Source organism: Meleagris gallopavo, chromosome 2, assembly GCF_905368555.1.
Source record: "Meleagris gallopavo chromosome 2, MGAL_WU_HG_1.1, whole genome shotgun sequence".
Taxonomy (NCBI): domain Eukaryota; kingdom Metazoa; phylum Chordata; class Aves; order Galliformes; family Phasianidae; genus Meleagris; species Meleagris gallopavo.
Genome location: NC_139405.1, coordinates 90154425 through 90179040, shown reverse-complemented (window position 1 = coordinate 90179040; position 24616 = coordinate 90154425). Strand labels below are relative to the sequence as shown.

The window sequence follows — 24616 nt, the reverse complement described above, 5'->3', positions numbered from 1 at the left end:
TTTATGATTTTTTTGCAGATGAAGTTGTCCCAATTTTTTAATGCTGACTTTTTATTTGCCCACAGAGCACTCTGAAAGCTCTTTTCCTTATTCAATTCCAACACTCTTCTAAAGACACTGGTCTTGGTCCTTCTGTAACTTGTATTATGCAGCAGTACCACTCTAATTAGAACTTGCACTTATTCCTGACTGTTACTCTGGATGATATTGGAGGTACTTTCTCATTTCTATTCCTCAGGTTTGTTAAAGAAAAAATTGCCTTCTATCATAGACCATTAGTTTACAGGTCATGATAACTCAAGTCACAAAAAAAAAAAAATAAAAAATTAATAGACTATACTTAATAAGTGATTTGTTGCTTATGGACAAAGTACTCACTTCTTTTCTAATGCTTCCAGCTACCAATCCCATGCAATGGTAAATACAATGTGGAGAATGGGGTAAAAGAAGAAGTGTGCATCTGGATCCTTATAGTTGGGCTTCAGGCAAAGTTGGTATTTTATTTCCTATTGCTTTTGCAAAATGTTGCTGAGGATTGGATTTCCTTAGAAATCTGTCATTCTTACATACTCACAGTATTTTTTTTTCTTTGAATTTATCCTCTTCCGCAGTAGTAATGATTAATCTGATTCTCTTGGCACGCAGTTTTAAATTCAGTGACTTCAGCAGAATGAAACTATAACCTTAGCAAATGGGAATCTATTGCCTTGTCAGTGCAGAGTCTCTTTATACGTGCTGAGGGCTTGAATGCTCAACAAACTCTTCTAAAATGATTTCATGAGCACACCTGCTATTTACTTGGCAGTCAGTTTGATTTCTGGTGGTGTAGGTAAAAATGGAAATTTAGGTTTCATTTTATAGTGAAAAGTGAGTTCACTCCTTCTGAGAGACCTTAAGGGAGCTTTCATTCCCCACAATCATTTCAACCCTTTCTGTTCCTGAACTGGAAGTACATTTCCTGAGGGATCTTTTATTTGTCCCATAGGAAACATGGAATTGCCTCGGATCAAATCAAAATGAGAATTAGTTGCTACCTAAAAATCAAGTTTCTGTGAATAGCCTATCAGATGGAGGGGATGGAACAGCAGAGATCTTGTACCTTGCCACTACAAAAGCTGTCTTTCTAATACATAGGTTTTAGCTCATTAATTGTCTTCTGCCAATAGTGAGTTCTTTTTTTCAAACATGTATTTCCTTGGGATTCCTTGATATATATGATAAGCTTGATGTATGGGGGTTTTGTGTTTCTTTTTCAAATAGCCCATGAACAATTTCATAGAACCACAGAATGGCTGAGGTAGGAAGAGTCCTCTGGACATCAGCTCATTCATTTCTCCTGCTCAGGTGGGTTGCCAACTGGAGCAGGTTGCTGTTGATTAGGACCACTGATATCTGTAGAAAATCAGGCTGAATTCATACTGTGCAAATGAAAAGACAGTGTCTCATAAGAAGTTAATCATTACCTTAAGGCCTGCTTTATCTCTCTTTTTGTCTCTATCAGTTTAGAATTGCAAAATGATACAAAATATATTTTAATTCTCCTTGTGCTCCATTTGCAAATGCCTTAGTCTTCCAAAATAAAAGGATGCAACAAGCAGTAATGAACACCCATCTCAGGTATCCTGTGTGCACTTAGTAAACAGACAGTGTCGTGCTGCAGCATCATCATTTTCCAAGAAAGGAGAGTAAGCATGTAATTGTAGCACCACTTAGCCTGATCAAGTACTGGGCCTTTCCATAGTCACCAGTGGGGCCATGTATGCTGCAGCCTAATCCTTTGAATGGAAGGAAGCACACATGGTTACAGCCTCAGTCCACCAAAGAATTACTTTTGACTGCGAGGAACCCCACTGAAATCTTGATTTGATTTTTTTTTAGGAAAAGTCCATTAGTGCTTTTGTTAGTGATGCCTGTCAGCCATCACTAAACACAAAATCAAATTGTTCTGAGAAGCAAAGCAAAGGAAACTTGTTTGTTTTTTTTTTTTCTTTTTTATTCTGCCACCATTTATCTCGTACTTCCTTAATATTTTATCTCTTTCTGTCTTCCATGCTGTATTAACAATTAAACGACAGCATTACTGCTGTTTGGGTTTGGGTTTGTAGAGTTTATTTTTTGCAAATAGTTAAAATTTTCTTATTCTAAAGAAATTTAAATATACTATATATAAAAGGATCTCCTTTTGCAAGTCTAGAATAGCCTGCCATGAAAATTCACACTCACCTTCTCACACTTCTCACATTTCTCTCAACCACTTCTAGCAAGATCTTTTCTAATATTTTTTTAATAAATTTCCTTTTTTTTTTTAACTTGTTCTCCATTTTTTATTAATTGTTGCTCTACTAAATTTGTGTATCTGCTGTGTTCTCAAGGATAGTGACTTGATACTGTTGTCATTATTGCACAGTACTGCAAATTGTGAAATACCTGAGTGTCTCTCCACTTTGATGAAGTTGAAAATAAGAAAACAGCTTGTCATCTTACATCTTTCTTATTACTTATGGACTGTTTATTCAAAGAAGTCACCTAAACTGTTGATAACCTTGTCAATGTCATGGTTTTGGTACAATTTTACTGAGAATCCCAAGAGTAAATTTGTTAGATTACTGACTGAGGCTATGGAAATGTTTGTGGCTTCCACCCATCATTGACAAGCAGTGATTGTAAGGTCCTTGACTTCATTTCAGATAGTTTCCATAGGAACTCTCTGAAGCTGTCTTACACATACAACCAAAAGATGTGATAATCTTGGATCAAACCCTTGGCAGAGACCTAGCCACCTTCTGCTTTGTTTTTAATCTGGAAAAGATCATTTTGCCTCCTAGTGAAGCACCTCATTTCTGTCAAGTAAAACTATTTGGAACTAAACAAAACTCCAGAATAATAATTATATAGACCATAAGGCGTACATAGGATTTTACTTCACTTCCTGAAGAGGCGCTGGAGGAAGGTACCTCCAGAGTGAGAAATGGGAAAGAAGACCTAGAGATTCTGGATAAACCTGAAACACCAGTTATACCAGATTGATGACTACAGCTGTGAAGCAAGAACCTAAATACTCATGCAGAATAACTTGTTCCAGTTAACATTGTTAAGATGTGTGGATTAGAGAGAGAGAGGAATGAAAAGGTTCAGCTGGGAGCTCAAGCTTGTATCATCACGCTCGTTACCTGAAGCCAACCAGAAGCAACCAAGGAACTGGACATAGACGCTATTATTTCAGTGGGGAAAATACACTGTTGTAGTGCTGCCAGTAGAGCTGCTGAACTCTAACAGGTGAAAATCCTCAGAGCGGAGCATAAATAATTACTGGTTCTAACAGGGCTGGGAGAAGAGGGAAGAAAAAAAAGAGTGTATGATGAAATATGTTTAAGTAATGATTAAAGAGACATGTTTATAGTAAACATAGTGTAGAGAGAAGCTTGTAAAACAGAAGTAGATAAGAATGCTTGGGAGTGACATGTGAACTTAAGCAGATGAAGAACAAATGAAGAAGGAATGCACCTTATGTATTGCAGGTTAATCACAGGACTAAAGGGAGAGAGAAGCTGAGATTCAGAGAAACTCTTGAGAGAAAAGGTTGGACTAAACAGGAGAGAGCTTGAGAGCATCTTTTATCAAAATTGAACTAGATGAGGATTAGAACAACAATAACAAAAAGTTAGGCTGTATTCCCTTGCATGGAAGTAAAAGAATGAGAAGGGAGGAAAGGCTGAAGGAATAATTGCCCAAAGGTGAGATTCAATTAAGCAGTGGGCAAGGAATTGCCAGATGTCATAGGGACAGTATAAGTAAGATCCTGAACCCTTTTGACTCACAGTTGAAATTTTTCCGTGAGACAAGGATATGTGCAACTACTCCACAGTCACTGTATACCTTCAGCAATTTCACAAAATATTTATAAGCAAAAAGCACAATGAGTGACTCTCAGGAGGATTTGAGAAAAGATAACAAACTGAGTAACATCGTTAATGGACGTGGCGATGATGGATTGATGGTTGGACTTGATGATCTTAGAGGCCTTCTCCATCCTAAATGTTTCTATAATTCTATGATGTTGAGAAAAATCTTCAGTATCTTCTGTACTATCTGAATTATCTGGAAAGACTTAGGCGAGCAGAAGCAGTTTTTTCATAGCTACTATTTTTCCCACAACTGTTAGTTCAAAATCTGGATGCTCTGCAAATCTGAATTTTTAAAGTGTTGAGGCTATCAAGTGCTTCAAAAAGACAACTGTTATTACTATTATCTGTTCTGGATTGTAAGGTGTTAAAGTTGATTAACTCATATAAAAATGAGTAAAGTAGATATAGAGTAAAATAGTAAAAGACTGCAGAAACTCCTGCTGATTTACAAGAACTGATGAAAGCAGATCAGCGTGGGCAGATGAACATATTATGCAATGTAAAGCCTTTCTGAATCCTTTTCACACATGAAAGCCTTGTAACACAGGTTTTTTGAAAGGAGCTGTATGGTTCCTGTTAGCCAAGAGGCAAAATGCCTTAAACAAGCATGTTCAAAGTGGCCCTTGGAATAATCGTAGTTTGCATGTAGGAATACTGCATAAGTACTTGTACAAGAATTGGGAGAACTTAGAGGGTATGTGTAAAATATTAACCAAATGAGATAACACGGCTGGTATTGCCACAGAGTTCCTTTAGACAGGGTGTAGGTGCTACAGCTCCCACAGATTTGAATGCAGAGTGCAGATTAACATGTGGTAAAACAAAAAATTTTGATTTTAAAAAAGAATTCAAAATGCACACTACTGAAAACATACAATTATGAGACAGATCAGCACAAGCTGTTTGTGTATACACAGATCTGTGTCTGCTAATATGCAGGCTTTTTGAGGGAGTGGGAGAGAGGACTAAAACCTGTCAGTGGGGTCTTGACTTTTCAAGTATTATAAACTTTTCATTCTTTGTTGAGAAGATTGTCAGCTAATGTTTTATTTATACTGATAGGATTTAATTCAACACATTGTACTACTGGCTGTAGGCTGTTGGCATTAAATTATTGGTGGTTGGAATTAAAAATAAGAGAATTTAAGGCATAATTTCAGTTCCTTTAAATGCAACTCAGAGAGATTGTCTTTTTCTCTCTGTTCAATTATTAATTCATCTCTCAAAGAGCCAGGGTTGAGATTCTGAGGCACCACAAAAACAGCATATAAAGAAAAAAGAGACTTTGTCCAGGACTCATCTATACTGATGGACACTACAGCTCTTGAGTGCTGCCCCAGATAGACTGGCATATTTTCAAACATTTCATTCATATTCATGCTGCAGACTTAAATGGGACTGTCAGAGGAGGGCACAAGTCATGCTGAGAGTGAAACAGACATAGTATGCTCTCCCCCACAGACCTGATAACAAATTTTTGCATCTTCATCAGACAGGCTTTTGTGGCTCTCCTCAAAGAGTGGTCTCATTTGAACCACGTGTGAAGACATGAAGTCTTTTCTGCTTCTTAGTCTAGCCGTACTGATGATATTTCTGTGCTATTTTTAATGGGTCACTACCTAAAATATCCTGCACAACATTCCTGCAGCAAGGGACATCTGACCATAAGCATAACAAACTTTTTCCCTAATATTCCTTTATTATGGCTATTAGATTTTATTTTCTCCACATTTCAAGGCCTCACTGTTCACAATGCACACTAACAGTAGCCACACAGCTGTGTGCAAAAAAACCTGCCTTTTGGACTCCAGAACTGTTGCAGTGGTCTGGGACAATATTTTTGTCCCATGAGACAACTGAGACTTCTGCTGCAGGACCAATCTTGTCTTTGCTGATGTTGTTCCAGCAGAACTGAAGATAGGGATACAAGATGTCAATGGGGTCTACCTGGACCTAGTAAAGCCTTTGACACTGTCCCCCACAGCAGTGGAGAAGCTGGCTGCTCATGGTTTAGATGGGTGTAAGCTCTGCTGGGTGAAACACTGGCTGGATGGCTGGCCCTAAAGAGCTGTGGTCAATGGAGTTAAATCCAGTTGGCAGCTAGTCACGAGCTGTGTCCCCCAGGACTAGGTACTGGGGCCGCTTCTGTTCAACATTTTTATTAATGTTCTTGATGAGGGGATTGAGTGCACCCTCAGTAAGTTTGCAGATGACACCAAGTTGGGAGGGAGTGTTCATCTGCCTGACGGGAGAAAGGCACTGTAGAGGAACCTGAATAGACTGGATTGATGGGCCAAGGTTAACTGTATGAGTTTCAATAGGGCCAAGTGTCAGGTCCTGCATTTTGGTCACAACAACCCCAGGCAACCCTACAGGCTTGGGGAGAAGTGGCTGGAAAGCAGCCTGATGGAAAGGGAACTTGGCATACTGATGGACAGTCAGCTGAATATGAGCCAGCAGTGTGCCCAGGTGGCCAAGAAGGCCAATGGCATCCTGGCTTATATCAGGAATGGTGTGGTGAGCAGGACTAGGGAAGTCATCCTGCCCCTGTACTTGGCACTGGTGAGGCCCAACCTTGAGTACTGTGTTCAGTTTTGGCTACCTCAGTACAGAAAGGATGCTGAGATGTTGGAGCAGGTCCAAAGAAGGCCAACAAGGCTTGTGAAGGGCTTGGAGAATATGCCCTATGAAGAGCTACAGAAGGAACGGGGGCTGTTTAATCTGGGGAAAGGGAGGCTGAGGGGAGACTTCATTGCTCTCTTCCATTATCTGAAAGGTGCTTACAGTGAGAGTGGGGTTGGTCTCTTCTCACTGGTGATAGGTGATAGGATGAGGGGAAATGGCCTTACGTTGCGCCAAGGTAAGTTTAGTTTAGATGTCAGGAAACACTTCTTTACAGAAAGGGTTGAGCACTGGAATAGGCTCCCCAGGGAGGTGGTTGAGTCATCATCCCTGAATGTGTTTTAAAACCATTTGGATGTGGTGCTCAGGGACATGATTTAGCAGAAGGTTGTTAGAGTTACAGTAGTATGGTAAGGTTGCAGTTGGAATTTATGATCTTTAAGGTCTTTTCCAACCTAAGCAATTCTATGATTCTATGATTCCTTACCCCTACAACTGGACTTATAGGAAGCTCATGCTCTTAGGTTCCCTTCCTGCTTCACCTTGTATCCTCAATGCACATCTCCTAAGCCTCTGCATTTAAAGCATTCTAATACCAGTGAGAGGGCTCCATCTGCCTCTGAAAGTACAGGGAGTAGGAGAAGGACATGGAATTGTAGGGAATGAAGAAAAACTGATAAAACTAAAGACATTGTTAACCACCACTGACTATCTGTATATTAATAGATACAACAAAGGAGCTATAAATGCATTACTGCATACATACGTAGTATTTAATTGTTAGCATGTTGCTTGGAAGAAGTTTGGCCTGTGCCAACTGGTACTTCTCTAGACTGTTCCTGGCTTGGGGCATTGGTCCTATTTTGAGCAGGACCTAAAAATGACTCTCAGAAGGTAGCATTTCTATGAATGTTTTGGGGGATAGCTAATGCGAAAAGTCTATTCCATAGGCAGTTTGGATGCACCTACCGCATTCCTGAGCAACTGGCTGCCCCCTCAATGCATCTTGGAGTACTCTATCTGGTTGTATAGATGTAGCCATTCAGGAAACAAAACACAAATATTGTGAAATGCAAAAGAAAAAAAAAAAAAAAAACCCAAACTGTTTAGTTCTTGACAACAGGCAAGCACTACTCAATTAGTATAAAGAAGCTCTTAAATACCAGGGGCAGTTCACCCAAAGTGTAGGCACAGGGCTCCGTACCTGGATGTGCTCTTTGCTCTTCCACTGGTGGCATTCAGATCTCCAAAAGTTGCCCCAAATTAAAAATAGCATAGTTGGGAAATTGAGCTTTGAACAGAGCATGATGTAGAATATAACTCAGTTAGCTGTGAAAGAGAAAACTGAACATGATGTAAAATGGAAGATGAGCCTCGTTACAGGAAGAACTATTTTGAAATGCTTGACATTATTGTAATTACCATAATTAGACAGCTATTAAAAAGTTGTCACTAAGTATGGTTGTAGCATCAGTAGATTCAGAAAGTAACACTGAACTATTACATCACGTCTACGGTTGATAGTAATTAAAAAATTAGATAACACTTGAGAAGGCAAGAAAGGCAGATGGGAAGGAAAAGAAACAAGAAAGGCAACATAGTATCTGTGATCTTATTTTTACCGTATGATCACAGTGCCTTACATGTAAGTAAAACTCAAATTTCCTGCCCCAAGCTGTTACAAATTAAAGGAATTCCTTAAAGAGAGCTCTGGGAAAAATAAAATCTGGGGAAGTTAAAACACCTACCCTCAGTGCATCAGCTCCAGCAACACATTTAGTTGATCAAAGAGAAATGGTTAATGTAATCTTTTTGGACTTCACCAAGGCTTTCAATACTATTTCTTGCAGTATTCTTCTTGATAAAATGTCCAGTGTACAGCTAGACAAGTACAGGCTGGCAGCCAGTCACAAGTAGGGTCCCCAAGGGCTCAATTTTAGGACCAATTGTCCATAATATTTTTATAAATGACCGGGATCCAGGAGTTGAATTCACACTAAGTTTGCAGATGACGCTAGACTGGGAGGAGCTTTTGACTCCCTTGAGGGTAGAGCCTTACAGAGAGAACTCAACAATTTAGAGGTCTGAGCAATCAGCAACTGCATGAAGTTTAATAAGAGCAAGTGCCAGATTCTGTACCTGGGATGGTGCAATTCTGGCTACATGTACAGAATGGGGAATGAGAGGCTGGAGAATAGCCCCATGGAAAGCGATCTGGGGGTTCTTGTGGACAGCAAGTTGAATCTCAGTCAGCAATGTGCCCTGGCAACCCAAGGGCCAACCATACCCTGGGGTGCTACAGGCCCAGCATGGCTGCCAGGTGAGGGGAGGGGTTGTCCCCCTCTGCTTCAAGGCTGTGCAGCTTCACCTCTACACTGACTGCAGTTTTGGGCATCACAATAAAATAACATAAAACTATTTCAAAGCATCCAAAGGTGGGCTACAAAGATGGGGAAGGGTCTAGAGGGCAAGACATACCAGAAGTGGCCGAGGTCCTCCCTCCAGAGCAGAGGAGGCTGAGGGGAGGCCTCATGGCATCTTCACAGGAGCAGAGCTCCACAGCAGAGCTGAGCCCTGCTCTCTGGTGACATCAACAGGACCAAGGGAACTGCATGGAGCTGCTTCAGGGGAGGGTCAAGTGGGTGTTAGGAAAACTTCTGTGTACACCAGCACATGTCATTAGCATCTCTGTCACCTGATCATGAGCATCTGTACAAAAGAACGGTTTTGGCTGAAATCCCTTGCCCTTCATTCACTGCTGAGTCTGTGCCTCTTGGACGGAAACTAGGTTACTTCTAGAAATGTCACAGGTATGCTCCAACACGTGACTCACCCAAATGACACATAGTTAGTGTCCGGGTGGGAGGACAAAGCTTCCTGAGACTTCAGTCAAACTGTGGAATCCCTTGGGAATGTCTATAGAGGAACTCAGAGAAGCCCTATTGGCAGCTAGCAGTGCCTCACACCAAGCATAAAAATAACTTAGATGGCTAACCGTGTCTAAACTCCTGACGTAATTTCACTTTTCATGTTGCTCAGAGAGTCCAGTGGCAACAGAGTTATCATTTACCAATTAAAAGAAAAAATTTGAACCAAAAAAAAACAAACCAAAACCAAAACCAAAAACAAAAAACAAAAAAACCCTTCTCCCTTGATTTCCCTTTGCTGTAGCAGTGCCCAGATTTCTCGGAGTCACCTCTCAGACTGGTAGCTGAACATAGGTCAGACCTTGAGGATGTTCACGTCCCAAGCCTGGAAGCCTGGTCTTTCACCATAAGCAGGCCTGAGTTTAGGTTTCAGCTGTTCTACACCCAATGCTCTGTGTAAGGGAAGTTGTGGCTTGCTTTTTACTTTCCATCAGTTTTTGGTGAAATCACTGAGCTTTTCAGAGGCAAAACCATCCGCCAGCTCAGTCACTTGAATAGGCAACAAACTAAAACCTGGGCATGAGTTTGGAGCACTGCTGAGAAAACCCCCAAGTGTGGTTTCCCTGGGCCCTGCCCGGTGCCCAGCCAGACTCACTGGGATGACACGACTGCTCTTCACACAATCACGGAGAGAATCATGTAGCAGTACTCCATGACATGCATTTTGTAATCTGCTGTCTTTATTAGACACTGCGTAATTACAGGTAAGGGCAGGTGCTGTGACATCACTGCTGCCTTTTTTTCTTTTTTTCCAACAGGCACCTATTAAAAGTTACTAACTTTTCAGTGGTGCTGATGAGTCTGTTTAGGGTGAAAAAAAAATAAAAATCTTGTAAACAAGGCTCTTTTCCGACTTAAATTGGAAAGATATATATTTATATATATACACAACAGATCCTCCCAGGTTTCTGCTATGGAAAATCTGGGAGAATGGCTGCAGTTCTTAGAGACCTTTCTGCATCCCAATCCGAGCAGCCTAACATCCCTCGCAGATGCCCTCCTGCCTGCCCCTCCCCTCAGGAGCCTCCTTCCTCCCGCCGCGGTGGGCACGGCCATTACCCCCTCTGCACGCAGTGGTACGGCCGCGCGCTATTCCAGCTACAAGATGGTTCGTGCAATTGTGCTAGCACGCAGGGGGGGAGAGGGTGTGTCGTGCGCATGCGCGCTGGGTACATGGTGCCGGCGGAGCTGAGGGTGGTTGTTGGGAGAATCGCGGCGGGTCAGGCCGGACTGGGCGCTCCCGGGAGGCCTGTGGCGGCGGCTCGCCGCCCGAGCAGCCCCGGAGCCGGGGAGGGCCGGGCCGCCATCGCAGGCAGCGCTGCCAGCAAGGAACGGCGGGGCTGAGCCAGGTCTGTGCACCGGGGCTGCGTTCGGAGCTCGGTGGGGAGCGGGGTGCTGTCGGAACCGGCGCTTGCGTGAGGCCGGAGCTCTCGGGGCCTGCCCTGACCTGGCCGTGCCCTCGGCCTGGTGCCCTTTGTCGCACAGGGGAAGGAGCTGCGGCTCCACTTCTGGGTCCGTTGTGTCAGGTGTAAGACTACCAGCAGTCCTGCTCTGGGGGCTGGGGGGCACTGAGGAGTGAGGGCCAGGGCGAGCGGGGCGCGGAACGGAGTGGCTGAGGTGAGAAGGGAGCTCTGGGCACTGCTTGGTCCCACTGCCCTGTTCGCCAGGGTCACCCAAGCAACTTGCTTAGGGTTATATCTGAGCAACTTTTGAAGATTTCCAAGAAAGGATGCTCTCCAATCTCTCTGGGTAGCCTGTACCAGTGCTCGGTCACCATCAGAGTGAATAAGTTTTTCCTCATGTTCAGATGGAACAGATCCCTGCTGTGCCAAAGGCCTGGGTCTGTTGTGTCGTGGTGGTGTTTGTTGCATGGTGAAGGCAAACAGGAGCATCTCACTGGAGTTTCTGTATTCCCTTGCTACAGTGGCTTTCTTATCCAGCTCCTGCCTGTGGTTCTGGCCTTTTACAGATAGTGTTGAGTCTGGTGGCCAGGCTGATACAGACTAAATCATGCATAAAATGACCTGGTACTCAAATATTTAAGCATTACCCAGCTCTTTCCCCCCCACAAATTCATGATCTTTAACTGCTGCGTGTTCAGGAAGTTTCAGCTAACTTGAGGCACTGATTGCCAGACTGTTCGGTTAATTATGCTGATGTTGTTAATCATACATATTAATGCTGCTTGTCTGCATTCCGTACTCCTGTTGCATTTTTGGAATTGGTTTTCTGTTGGGAAGTCGTGTAACGTTTGGAAACTGATTGCTAAGTCTTGTTTTGAGATATAATCCTGAAAGCTCATTTTTGTGTTAGTGGTCCCATGTACTAGGATAAGTTTTTCTCTTTTCATGTCCCAAGTGTGTATGTGAGGTTCTGACTTGCACCCAAAGACATAAGCAGTGGTGCAAAATCAGTGAGGGAAAAGCAGAAGAGTAAAAGAATAATGGTTAGTAACAGCACGGGTTAGTAACAGCACGCTGCTGTTGAAATGTGAATTTCGTGAGTAAGAAAACAGGATTTTCTTCTTCTGTTTTCCCTTCCTCTTTCTTGCCTTCCTTCTTTGCTTTCTTCCACTTTTGCTTTAGTATGTTACATTGTACTAGTAAAGAATTTGCAGGCCGATTGCTAATCCTAAACACGCTGCTTAAATTGGGGATTTTTTGTTCATCTGTACCTGTCTTTGGGATGATTGTGCTCAATGACAGCAGAGCTGATGTTGTAACTGCAATGAAAGTGAGTTCTGTATAGTTTAGAAGGTGTGTCTACAGATGACTTTTTAAAAAGACTCACTTTATTTCTTTCTTTTTGTTCCAGATGGAAAAAAAAGAGTTCATGGGTGCTAGTCCACATAATAGCGGAGGCTGAGTAGGCGTGAAGGAGAGTATATAGTGTGAGTGAGAACTCTCAAACCCCCTGCAAGGCTTTTTTCTATTAAAGGGGGAAAAAAAAAAAAAGTAAAAAGGAAGAAGACATGAATCCTACAAATAACGATCAAGCATTTTGGACCATTTTTGACTGGGACTATCTCTTATGGGAAGTTCGTTTGATGTTTTTAGCTGCTGGTTTTTTAATCTACCTGGGAGTATTTCTTCTGTCTCACTGGTTATCCTCCCGGATGAGTACCACTTATCGTGCCTTGTATGCAAAGGAGAAGGTGTTTTGGAATATGGCAGTCACACGTGGTGCGTTTGGACTTCAGAGCTGTGTTGCTGGGTTATGGGCTTTGCTCATAGATCCCGTTTTTCATGCTGACAAGGTGTATTCACAGCAAAAGTGGAGCTGGTTTAACTGTTTAATAGCTGCTGGATTTTTTTTGCTTGAAAATGTAGCTGTTCACATGTCCAACATCGTTTTTAGAACGTTTGATGTGTTCCTCGTGGTTCATCACTTACTTGCTTTTGGTGGCTTGGCTGGTCTAGTAATCAATGTAAAATCTGGACATTACCTACCTTTGATGGGAATGTTGCTAGAGATGAGTACTCCCTCAACCTGCATTTCCTGGATGCTTCTAAAGGTAAGAATTTGAGACTTTACAGATTACGTTTTAACAGTTTTCATGCATCTCACTTCTCTGTAATTAATGTGCACAGTTTGCCTGGATAGTTTGAAGCAAGGCTGTGCTTGTCTAACTGACATCTATGTTACTGTGTTACCTACTTGTACAGAAGATCCTGACAGTTCTGTGCATAGGCTTCTGTGTGGTGCTATGTGCATATGGCTTGAGACAGCTTATGTCTAGCCTGAGTTTGGAATGATGTATGCATGTGCTATATCATAGCTCTACATGAAAAAATGCCTGAGGGGATGTGTATGCAAAAGCTGGGGAATTTGCTTTAGTTCTGGGGATTCTTTACTTTCTTATCTTGAATTAACAATCACACTTCTGCATATTTCTGTTCTTGTTTTTCTAGGCTGGCTGTGCAAACACCTTTTTCTGGAAGGCAAATCAGTGGGTAATGATCCACCTGTTTCACTGCCGCATGATTCTCACTTACCACATGTGGTGGGTGTGTATTTTCAACTGGAATTCTGTGGTAGAAAACCTGGGACTTCTCCATTTTATTGTTTTATTCTCTGGATTATTTGCCGTCACACTAATACTTAACCCATACTGGACATACAAAAAAACTCAGCAGCTCCTCAGCCCAACTGACTGGAACTTTGAAAATAAAGCAACAGAAAATGGAAAGTTAAATGGTGAAACATCCCAAAAGAAGGGGATGTAACACTAGAACATCTGTTTCCTAGTGTGATATTGGACTACAGCAGAAGAATACACTGCAAACTAATTGGCCCATGAAATCGAAGCTTCTGCAAGAATCTCATTAATGCAGACATTCCTTGCTGTTTGTATTCAGAATGCATCAGTAGTATTTAAAAATGTTGTCTGTATTTCATACGTACATATTCATAAATGTTCAGCATTATGCCAATGATTTTGTCTGTATTTAGACAGTATTTCATGGTTTAACAGTGACATTCTCTAATGGTATCCTTTGTCCTACTGCTTCAAAATGGCTTTATAGCTAACTTACCCACTAATCTTAGCTTGAATAGAATTTAGCTTTATTCTCATTTCACATATGTTGGAGATACTGCTACTGAAAATTATGTTTAGAAGATTAAGATCAATTCTGACCCCAAATAGGTATGGTGTGGATACCTGTGTGCCATGAAATATTTCCCTCTGGATTAATTGGTCAAGTGGCAGAATGCAGTCATGGCTCAGTTTGTGGGTCTTTCCTTAAGTGCACTTGATGAAAAGGAGGAGACAGTTAAGTGTTTGCTATCAAAAGGAATTGTAGTACCCAGGTTGCCTTCAGTATGAGACTTTATATCCACAGCAAACATGCACGTGGTGAGGAGTGGGAACACCTGCTCATTGTGCTGCTGGTCATGCTAGGTAATCATGGTGGTCCTTTCTGGACTTGAAATCTATGAAAGACAAGAGTCAGTGGCTGTTTAACCCTTGATGAATTTGTTGGGTGATAGGTAAGATTATCTTCTTTGTAGGTCACAAATGAATAAAGGTGCAATTAGTTCCACTAGTGCTCCTGTTACACTTCCTCTTATTTTTGGAAGACCTCTTAGTTACAGAGGGTTTTAGAATATGAGGTGACTCATAGAATTGTAGAATGGCCTGGGTTGGAAAGGACCACAATGATCATCCAGTTTCAACCCCCCTGCTACGTGCAGGGTCACCAACCATCAGACCAGGCCGCCCAGAGCCACATCCAGCCTGGCTTTGAATGCCTCTGGGGATGGAGCACTCATCTTTGGAGAAAAGCCTATTGTCACCTCTTTCAGAAGTTCTTTTATTCCTGTAGTGTTTTTATTTCTGCTTTGAAGAACACAGAAGGTGAGGTTATCAATTTTTTGCACTTTATCTACCATATTTTTAAGGTTTTAACTGACCTCAGGAACAGAGAGTATGTTTGGATGGTGATTTGGCAAGTTGTGGAGGTTGTATTTGTTCCTGGGTGCAGTTTGGGACAGCAGATCAGAGTATAAAGATCACGATAGAAGAGAGTGACACCTATTGGCAGGAGAGAGACAAAGATACCTAATTAATGTTGATATACTATTGAGATAAAAACCATGTCATTTGAAACGTCATCATATGCTGTGATATGACACAGTTTTATTTACCAAAATAATCAGACCAGACAAGCTAAACCTGTGAAGAGCTTTCGGTTGAGACATGTATGAGGCTTTGTGCCCTGCTATGTGTGGTAGCATAGTATTTAAAATGGCAGAGGGGAGTGGGGAGAGGAGAGTACTGTCTTAGTGCAAACAAGCCCATTTCATTACATTTGGTGGGAATGTCTTTTATTTTGTTTGGGTGAGGCTGAGGAGGTTACTGTGTTCCCTAATTCCTTAATAAGATCTTTTGCATCTCTTGCTATGTATATAATGTATAATATCTAAGAGCACCTGTTAACCTCAATGCTGCTAGACCTGCTAGAACAGGAGATCTATGCAATAATACAAATAATAGCATTCACTTTCTATTCCTTTTGGTTTGAAGGGTGAGAGGGTTTTACAGTCCATATAGAAATAGTACAGAACACGAAAATAGACAACATTTCTTCAGTTCTGTTACACAGAGCCTCTATTTTCTTCGTTGCAGGTTCTAGTGTCTAATTACATTACATCCTGCATTTCCCCCAAATAAAGATTAGCTACAGTTAGCTTAGAAATTTTGTCAATTTGAAACAAATCCCAGACCTTTTGGGCATCTTTTATAAGACCTCATCTGCAATCTGATACAGAAAGAAATTTGCCATCAGCATCAGTGGGGATAGGATCAGGTCACAGGCTGTGCTGCTGCCATGATTTGGAAAACTTTTGCGTAATGTTCTAGGATGATTTTGCTAGCCTAGGTGACTATGCAATACTTCGTCTTGCTTTCTTTTTGGGCAGGTATTTGAGGAGTGCTGCTTGCATCTCCTCTCTGGTTGAAGGTGGTTGTTTTTTTCTTTTTAAAAGATGACTGGTTTGGGGTATGGTTTTTGTGAGTACGTGTCTTTCTGCTGCTGTTCTTTTAAAAAAAACAGCAAAATGTCTGATCTGAGGGTTGGACCCTATCCAGACATCTAGTTCTGTGTTCATACATTCCTAAATCGGAGTTTGTTTTCCTCCGTTTGCATCGTGTTTTTTCCAAAATCTGTTGTCATTTTCCAAAACCTGCCTATGGTATTTATTCCTGCCTGCAGTACTGGTCATGATCCAGCAGCAGTCACAGTAGTCCAGCAGTGACTTTTGCTGACAGTTTCTAGCATGTACTCTTGAGCTTTTTCTTTTGTTAAATGCCCATGTCCAGTTTTTTTTTTCCCTGATAGCACTGATGAGCTATTGATGTTGTACAGTTACAAAAGATGCTTTACTTAACCTCAGGGAAATTCCACTTAAAGTGAATTTAGAAGTATTAATGAATTAATAAATTCAAGTCTGTTCCTTACACAATGTAGTATTTGTTGAATGCATCTTTATGCTGAGTGCATGAATAAAAGTATTTTATTGAGCAGTTGTATACCATGAGTTTCATTTGCTGATTAAAATAATGCCTCTGTTTCGTTGTTGTTGTTCTTGCTGCTTGTAGCTGATTGTTTTTGTAATGAATGTATTAAAAGATGACTTATTTTGAAATAATCTCCCTAAGTGAGCAGGGGTGGTGTTGTGTCTGTGGAAGTAGCTCTAAAACCTTGTATATTACTGTACCTTCATCACCATTTAACACTGGCGAGTTCAGTTAGGTGGTTGAACAGTAGAAGCTGCACTATATATGTGAGTATGTACTAAAAAGTATCACTTGAAATGACACATCTGGCTTGTGTATTTGAAGCATGATCTCTTTTTGCATTAGGCTGTAACTATGAAGACACTTCACTTGGTGTCAAGAGATGCTTCATGGTTTAGTATGAGCCACCGTCTTTTTTTTTTTTTCCTTTCAAGAAACTGTTCAGTTGCTAAACAGCAAAATAACAAGCATTGAATGTGCCCGTGTTCAGTAGTTCTCTGCAGAACTTATTTCCTTTTAGCATTAGTGAGTTAAAGGAAAACAGCATCTCTGCTGGCATTTCAACTATTCTGATAAGAATGCACTGTGCAAGCAACCAGCTGGCATGATTTTGGTAGCTGCCTCTAGAGTCAAGTCCATAAGATTAATTGAAGCAGAAGAAGAGATGTTCATGTATAAAGCTCCACTGGCTGTGGAATGTGTGTGGGTACAGACTGGGAGCAGAACAGTATATGACAGTACTTGTGTGAATAAAGTCCTCTTTGTAAATAATCTGTAAAAGAAACTTTTTGCTAATGGTTTGCTATTCACATGTTTTCAGTTAATAGATAAATGTATTTTACTTTGTAGTTCTTGCCATAATCCCAGAAATAAATTAGCATGCACACACTTTGACAGTGTTACTCAGCAATTACGATCTTTTGATCCTGTGTCACGACACTGGTTGATAAGCGAAAGTCTCTAATTAAGCAAATCATGCCTGTTGCTCTAGTTAGCAGCCCCCAGATGGATTTCCAGTGTTGGAAGAGACATTTCAGACTCCGATGGACTAATTAGTATGTTCTGCTAGTGGTAGTGTCACAGAAACAAGTGTTCTCACAGTATGTCGTGCCTTCCTGTTCTCCCTAAGCAAAACGGTACTGAGTGAGGAGGAATGACAAAGATAATGACACAGTGAGCATAGCAACATTCAAGGTGGCAGAGACAAACCGACATGAAAGGAGTGGGGCCTGCTCACAGGTGCACAAAGAAGCAAGCAAACAAATGGACAATGCACTCACCTGCTGCTGTTTCTGTGTGTCTTCCGATGAGTTCTGAGTCCTTACAGGTAAGACTTGAGCAGAGGCAGCTGAGTTTAATACCAGATTCATCTGATACTGTACACATTACTTCTGAGCTGAAATGTTTGTTTCTTAATGTAATTCTCTTTTTAGCTTCCTCTGCTGCTTTGGATATTTAGTTCATGTTAAACTGATACTGCTTTCACCAGAAAAGTGACATTTACAGGCTTACGAATATGTGCGTGATTTTGACACTGGTAATTGATTGTATCTGCTCCAGGTGCTCATCAGGGCCTGTTTTGTTGTTGTTTTTAATATTCTTAATGCAGCCCCACAAAAGTCTGCCAGAAACGCTTTGCTTTGTGAACACTTTGTCACCAAAACTGTGTTAACTAAAGTTGAAGTATGGGTCTTGTATTAAATGAGGGTGGAAAAAAAGCTAGATAAAGCCCTAGTGATTGTGTATTAATTCTTGTTTATGTATAAGAGGATTGACTTTCCTGCATTTCTGGACTGTGCAGTTCTGCTGGCAGAATCCTTTAAAAGTAAATCAGGGTGATAACTGCAATGTCTTGAAGAGTGAAGCCACACAGGTAGTCTATAAAAGTCTGGTGAAGTGGTTTGTGTAGAGTAGGCAAGGAACATCTAATGAGCTTGGTGAGCTTGTGTAAAGGTTGCCTTTACAAGGTGAAAGAGTATCCTTTGAAAGCAGCAGCTTTGCCTAAGAAATGTGAAAAAAATAAAGAGATTGCTGCTGGTCACTGAATGGGAAATTGTCCAATGTTTTAACTCTTCTTTTTGCCTCAGCAGCATATTGTGTTAAGTATTGTTGTGACGGTGGTTGAGACTGAATCTGAGGACCCTTTTTAGGACATCAAACCTCCTAAGGCCAAAACGATCTGTAGTGTGTTCTAATTCATAATGACTTATTCTTGTACTGTTGTTCACTTTTTTCTTTTCTTTTTCCTCCTCTGGAGGCCATTTCTTTCCTTCCTTGCTACTTTATCTACGAAGGGTATTCCTGCTAGTAGAACTTCTTTTTTTTTTAAAGTCCCTAGATATGAGACTATTCTGTATTTCTGAAAATTCTGTCAAATAGGTGATGTCAGATTACCCAGGTTACCCATCCTTCATATATCCAGAGTGGGTTTTTCGTTGTTGTTTTTCCCACAGTAGGACTTCAGGAAAGACATTATAGAGAAAATTGTTAATAATCTTAACTTCCTATTGAGAGAATCCTTTTTCAGACTGCAGTTTGGGAGATGCTGTACTGGTAAACTATACTTTTAATATCTCTTTATCAAAGTATCAACTACATAAGCCTTAGCACCTAATGAATCCTATTTAAGTAAAAAAAAAAAAAAGTGCTATGGTATACTGTTGGCTAAGGTTTATAGATAATAGTTCAATCTAGATTAAAAAAAATCAGATTTAGAATCAAGAGTCCTTGAAACTGTTCATGAAGGAAGTCCTATTGCTGATAGAGCATCACAATGTTATAACTCTTAGCTGTCAGGGTAAGTATTGGTGTGCTCAGAACTAACTGTTCCTGCAGCCCTAGTGCTGGTACTTCAGGGAGATGTGGAAGACTGGGCAGCAGTGGGCATCGTATCATAAAATGAATGAGCAATGCTGTTATTAAACCAAATGCTATTTTAATGTAATACTTTGCATTTAAGAAATGTTTTTTTTCTCATATATATTATAGAATATCCCAAGTAGGAAAGGACACGTGAGGATCATCAAGTCCGACTTCTGGCTCCACACAGTACCACACAAGAGTTTGTTACCTTCTATACAATACCTTTATGTATTTAGGTGGTATTATTATGCATCTCTTTCACTCTATTTATGCTAAACCAAGCCATTTTTTCTCTTTTTCCTATCAAGATTCATTTGCTGTACCTCTCTTTGTTCTTGCTACGCTCCTCTGGACTTTGTGTTCCACAGCCTGCAGTTGTGACAAACAAAAGGATTGAAGGAGGAAAAATGGTTCTGCAGATATGTTTGGTTCCTGAAGCAGTCGTGTATACTGGCATGCATAACAAGGAACTGCTCTTTTCCAATCACAGTGACTGCAGGAGCCCAGGATCTTTGTTTTGCTGACAGCTGTGCTATTCCCATATTCTGACTCATCAGTGCCTGTTTCTACAGGGGTGAAAGCAGCTGCACTCTGCAGCACCACTCTAGCCTTGCACGTGAAAACAACCATGAGGCAAGTGTTACCCAACAAGTTGTATCAGTCCTGTAAATTCTGTCCCTTGAGAGCATTGCCTATGTGTATCGTGACGCATCATTATCTTTGATAAGGGAGATGAAGACCTATCATTCTACAAGGTTCCAGCATGAGTTCTGCAGGAGATTAAAATGAGTAGGACTGCTGTATGCCCTGGGTCTGAGGTGTTTCTGGAGGATTACAGCATGTGTTCTTTGAGGAAGACGCATGAGCAACAGGAGAAGCAACTGGACATAAACTCCTCCAGAGAAGTTGCCTGCTGTATCAGCAGATCAACAGAAGAAAGAAACTGAGGAAGCCAGGCATCACTTGAATTTGGTAACATAAGTCATCTTGATCAGATTTCACACAAGTTTTTGGAAAGCAAACCACATGAATGATATTGGATGTCCTTAGGTGTAACACTATTTGGGTCTGTATTCAAGAGCCTCGATTTCCAGCAGTGCATCACATGGGCCAGAACACTGCTCTGAGCTCACAGTGTCCTTAAGATGCCCAGCACCTGTGCTGGAGTAGATGCCTGTCCTTTGGCTGCTTAGAGATGAGAGAGACTTTTGCTGGAGCTCCTGTAAGCAGTAATGAGAGAGTATGAAAATGGTGGTGAGGTCTCATTGTAGATTTTTCACCTGTAAAACTGATTTAAACATCTTATGATGCTTGGTACAACCTGATCATATTAACTAGCAGCAGCCATAGGCATGCTGTAGTTATTGACAGATAATTATGGGTAGATAAGTAATTAATTTCATTGTAATGATTAGATGATAACTGCTACTAGGACATTGCTGTAGGAAAATACCAGGAAGAGTGGAAGATATTTTGGAATTTAGTATCTTGCTGTATTATAATATGATCTGTTGGATTTATCCAACAAGGTTTCCCCTGCAATTTTCTACTGGAATCAGAGAAGTATATTGAAATCCTCCTCATGCCAAAGGAGGCTATTTCTTGTAGATGATACTTTTAATCATGGAATTGAAAAATTTTGCTGAAGACAATTTCCTGCTATTTCAGCTCATGAAATGATAGCTGGATGTGAGCAAAATACAACATATTTTAAGAAATTACAGCTAAAATCATCTCTCTGCTGGAAATTGAACTGAATACCATAGTGGTAGTTCTGGCCTTAACCTTCCCATGTGACCCAATTTTCTCTCTTCATTTTCTTTCCCACATAAAGCCTATACAGCTATAGTGAAAGATGCATTACATTCACAGTGTAACTAATTGCATTGAAAAGAAATAACTTTTTTTTTAAAAAAAAAAAAAAAGAAACTGCAATATTTTTGAAAGTAATACTTTTAAATGTTTCATTTGGAATTCAATTCATATGAACTCACAAAGGCAGGAGATAGTTTTGCTTGTACCTACTATTAGGCTATAGAGAAATGAAAAATGTAGAGAAAAAAGTGGAATGATTAAATTTCTTTTGAAATACCATCATTTTCTACCATAAATGGTAGAGAGATCTTACAATTTTCACATAATGATAATATACTTACTGTGCTTGGGTATATTTCAGTACTGGCTGTAGGATGAATACAGTTGAATAGGTTAATATCATCAATGCCTGATGCATGGATCTTTGAATAACATTTAGTTTTACATTTTCATATTTAAAAGCACTCTACAGATTTTAAATTGTATATACCACTATGAATTACTTGCGCCAATATTAAATAGTTTTTGGGCTGCTGAAAAGGACTTGGGGGTACTGCTTGGTGGCAAGCTGGACAAGAGCCAGCAATGTGCCCTCGCAGCCCAGAAAGCCAACTGTTGCCTGGGCTGCACCAGAAGAAACACAGCCAGCAGGGTGACGGAGGTGATCCTGTCCCATTGCTCTATGCTGGTGAGGCCTCACCTGCAGTACTGCATCCAGATGTGGAGTCCTCAGTATAGGAGGGACATGGACCTGTTGGAGTGTGTTCTGAGGAAGGCCACAAAAATGATCCAAGGGATGGAACACTTCTATTAGGACAGGCTGAGAGAGCTGGGGCTGTTCAGCCTGGAGAAGAGAAGGCTCCAAGGGGGTGTGATAGCTGCCTTTCAATATCTAAAGGGGAGCTATAAGAAAAAAGAGGACAGACTCTTTAGAAGGGCCTGTTGTGACAGGATGAGGGGAAATGATTTCAAACAAAAAGAGAGACTGGATATAAGGAAGAATTTTTTACAGTAAGTGGTGAGGCACTGCAGCAGGTTGCCCAGAGAGGTGGTGGATGCCCTGGCCCTGGAGACACCCAAGGCCAGGCTGGATGGGGCTGTGAGCACCTGATCTGGCTGTTGGTATCCCTATTCACTGCAGGGGTGTTGGACTGGATGGCCTTTAATGGTCCCTTCCAACTCAAAAAATGCTATGATCTTATATCAGGAACAGAAGAATTATAACGTATTTAAGAACGTTTTTCAAGGTGTAACAAGTGTACGTATGTTTATTGTAGAGAATGTTCTCAAAATAATTGTAAATGTTTATTTTTTTAATTTTGATAAAAGGGGGCTGTGACTTGTTTTCATGTGGGCATACAAATGGTTAGTGGTATGTTAGAGATAGACATTGCATCTAGTACCAGACAGCTCTGATAGACTGGGGGTTGGCTCAGTCGGCACTGCCTCACAGGGACTCTTGTGAGGAACCAAGGGGAGCAGTTAGCAGCAGTGACCTGTGTCAGGGATGAGACCTGCGTGATGGGGTGAAGTGCCAGTATCCTTGAGAAACCTTTACTTTGCTGTGCTGAAACAAGTTCGATTTTTGCAAACTACTTCATTTCCAGTGATAAATGAGACTAAGTTCTAAAACGGCCACCGTGGCTTAGCATGCTAATGGAGCGGTCCTAAGGACGAGGCCGAGATAAATAAAATAGAAAAGTTAACATCAAGAGGTGTCTGGATGAGGAGCTACAAGATACGGTTTAGTAGTTTGTGGTAGAAATGGTAATGGGAGGACGGTTGGACTAGATGATCTTGATGGTAATTTCCAACCTTGTGATTCTGTATTCCGCACGTGCCCAACTTTTCCGTCCCGGCAGCGAGACGCGTACACCTCTTGTTCGTCCGGCACCAGCAGCCCCGCGGCAGGTGCCCTCGCTCCGTTCGCAGGGCCCCCGCGCAGCGCCGTCGCTGGCGGAGGGTCCGGGCCCGCCCCGCCGCGAGCGGCGTGCCGCTGCTCCAACCGCGCGTCCGCGGGACTGCGCGCCGCCCCAATGGTGGCGGGCCCTGCCGCAAGGCCCGGCACAGGGCGGGGCGGGGCGGGACGCGGCGGGCTGGGGCTGGGGGTGAGGCGAGCGGCTGCCCGCCGGGACTTAGCGGCTCGGCTCGGCCCGGCGGTGAGTACGGGACCGGGGTCGCGCGGAGCGGAGCGGCGGGAGTTCCGGCTTGGAGCGGCGGGAGGAGCGGAGTGGGGAGGGCCCCGCCGGCCTCGGGGCTCTGGGCGGAGGACACCGCCCTCGGCTGAGGACGTGGATGGTTTGGCCGGGGCCGCGCGGGGAAGCGGGCGGCTGCCGGGCGCCGGTGAGTCCCGAGTGTAACGGGACAGCTTGGGGGAACGCGTTCGGCCCGCGGGATGCGGATGCCGGGCGCGGGGGTCGCTGCTGACCACCGTGCGCTCATTCCTGAAGTTTCTGCTGTGCGCTTTTCCAGAGGGCTCTGCTCGTGCGGGCGGCATCCAACCGCGGTGGGCGTACGGTGCGGGACAGCCTCGGCCCTTCGGCCCAGGGCGGGGCGGTTCGGCTGCCGGTACCCGGCTCGGCGGTACCCGGCTGTCTTATCCTCCGGAACGTTGTTTAAAAAAACAAAGCCCGTATATGCAGCACCGACTTTGTAATCTGGGTTTGCAGTTGCTTTGCCTTTCTCGAGACGAGGGAAATCACTGTGGTGCTGTAGTAACGGCTTCTTTGTTTTTCCGAAGGAAGTATTTAAATTGTCTTTCGTTTGTTGGTAATTAGGTATTGGAGCAGCTACACAGTTGTTGGTGGAGACCCCAGAGCGTGTAGTTACTTCAGGAGCAGCTCTGAGTGCACGCGTTGGCCTGGTGGGCTTTGCCAGCAGACAGGAGCGGGTGCCTGGGGGGACAGGTATTAGGAATCTGCCCATTGCAGAGGGTTGTGTTACAGCACGTCTGGTGGTGTCATTTTGACCCAAGATTTTATCTGTCTTAAATTCTGACCTGTGATTTCGGTTTTTGTTCAACCTAGAGCTACTGAGTGTGGCTTTTGTCTCGTGGTGGCATGTATGAACTTAATCTTGCTTAATTGCAGGATAAAAATGTGTTATTATTTTTCAGTTGTACAACTTCACTGTCACAGTAAAATGCGCACATAAATTTTTCGTGTGAGATTTTTTGTTGGTGCTGAGGAGGCTTATTGCTGGAACTTGGGGCTGTTCTTCCAGACTGCTGCAGGTCAGGCTGCAGGCTCTCCTCCGCTCCTGTCACCTGGGCACTCTGATCTTGATAATCTGTCTGACTTGCTTGGTTTAATCCATCTTGTCTTCTTCCTTCTACCCCCTGGCTCAGCAGCCCATGAACTAGTTACGTGTGTTTATCTGGCTACGAATGGTAGCTTTTTAGACACTGCCTTGAAATTGGATATTTATGAAGGCTCTGCAGTCAGATTTCAGTGCAATCTGTGCAC

General features: G+C 42.3%; 2 protein-coding genes across 7 annotated transcripts in view; both read left to right on the top strand.

Moving 5' to 3' along the window:
- The first annotated feature begins 10577 nt into the window (after nucleotides 1-10577).
- Nucleotides 10578-16528, top strand: CLN8 (CLN8 transmembrane ER and ERGIC protein). Its single transcript, XM_003204457.5, has 3 exons — nucleotides 10578-10803; nucleotides 12269-12968; nucleotides 13366-16528. The coding sequence occupies exons 2-3, from the start codon at nucleotides 12426-12428 to the stop codon at nucleotides 13678-13680; spliced, it is 858 nt and encodes a 285-aa protein (XP_003204505.1). The 5' UTR covers nucleotides 10578-10803; nucleotides 12269-12425; the 3' UTR covers nucleotides 13681-16528.
- Nucleotides 16529-23202: 6674 nt separating this feature from the next.
- The window catches only part of ARHGEF10 (Rho guanine nucleotide exchange factor 10), a 116926-nt gene continuing 115512 nt past the window's right edge, over nucleotides 23203-24616 (top strand). For 5 of the 6 annotated variants that reach the window (XM_085217929.1, XM_085217931.1, XM_085217930.1 and 2 more), the window contains exon 1: nucleotides 23203-23311. The gene's annotated coding sequence lies outside the window, so the exon portion shown is untranslated. The other variant, XM_085217926.1, reaches the window with a different exon arrangement.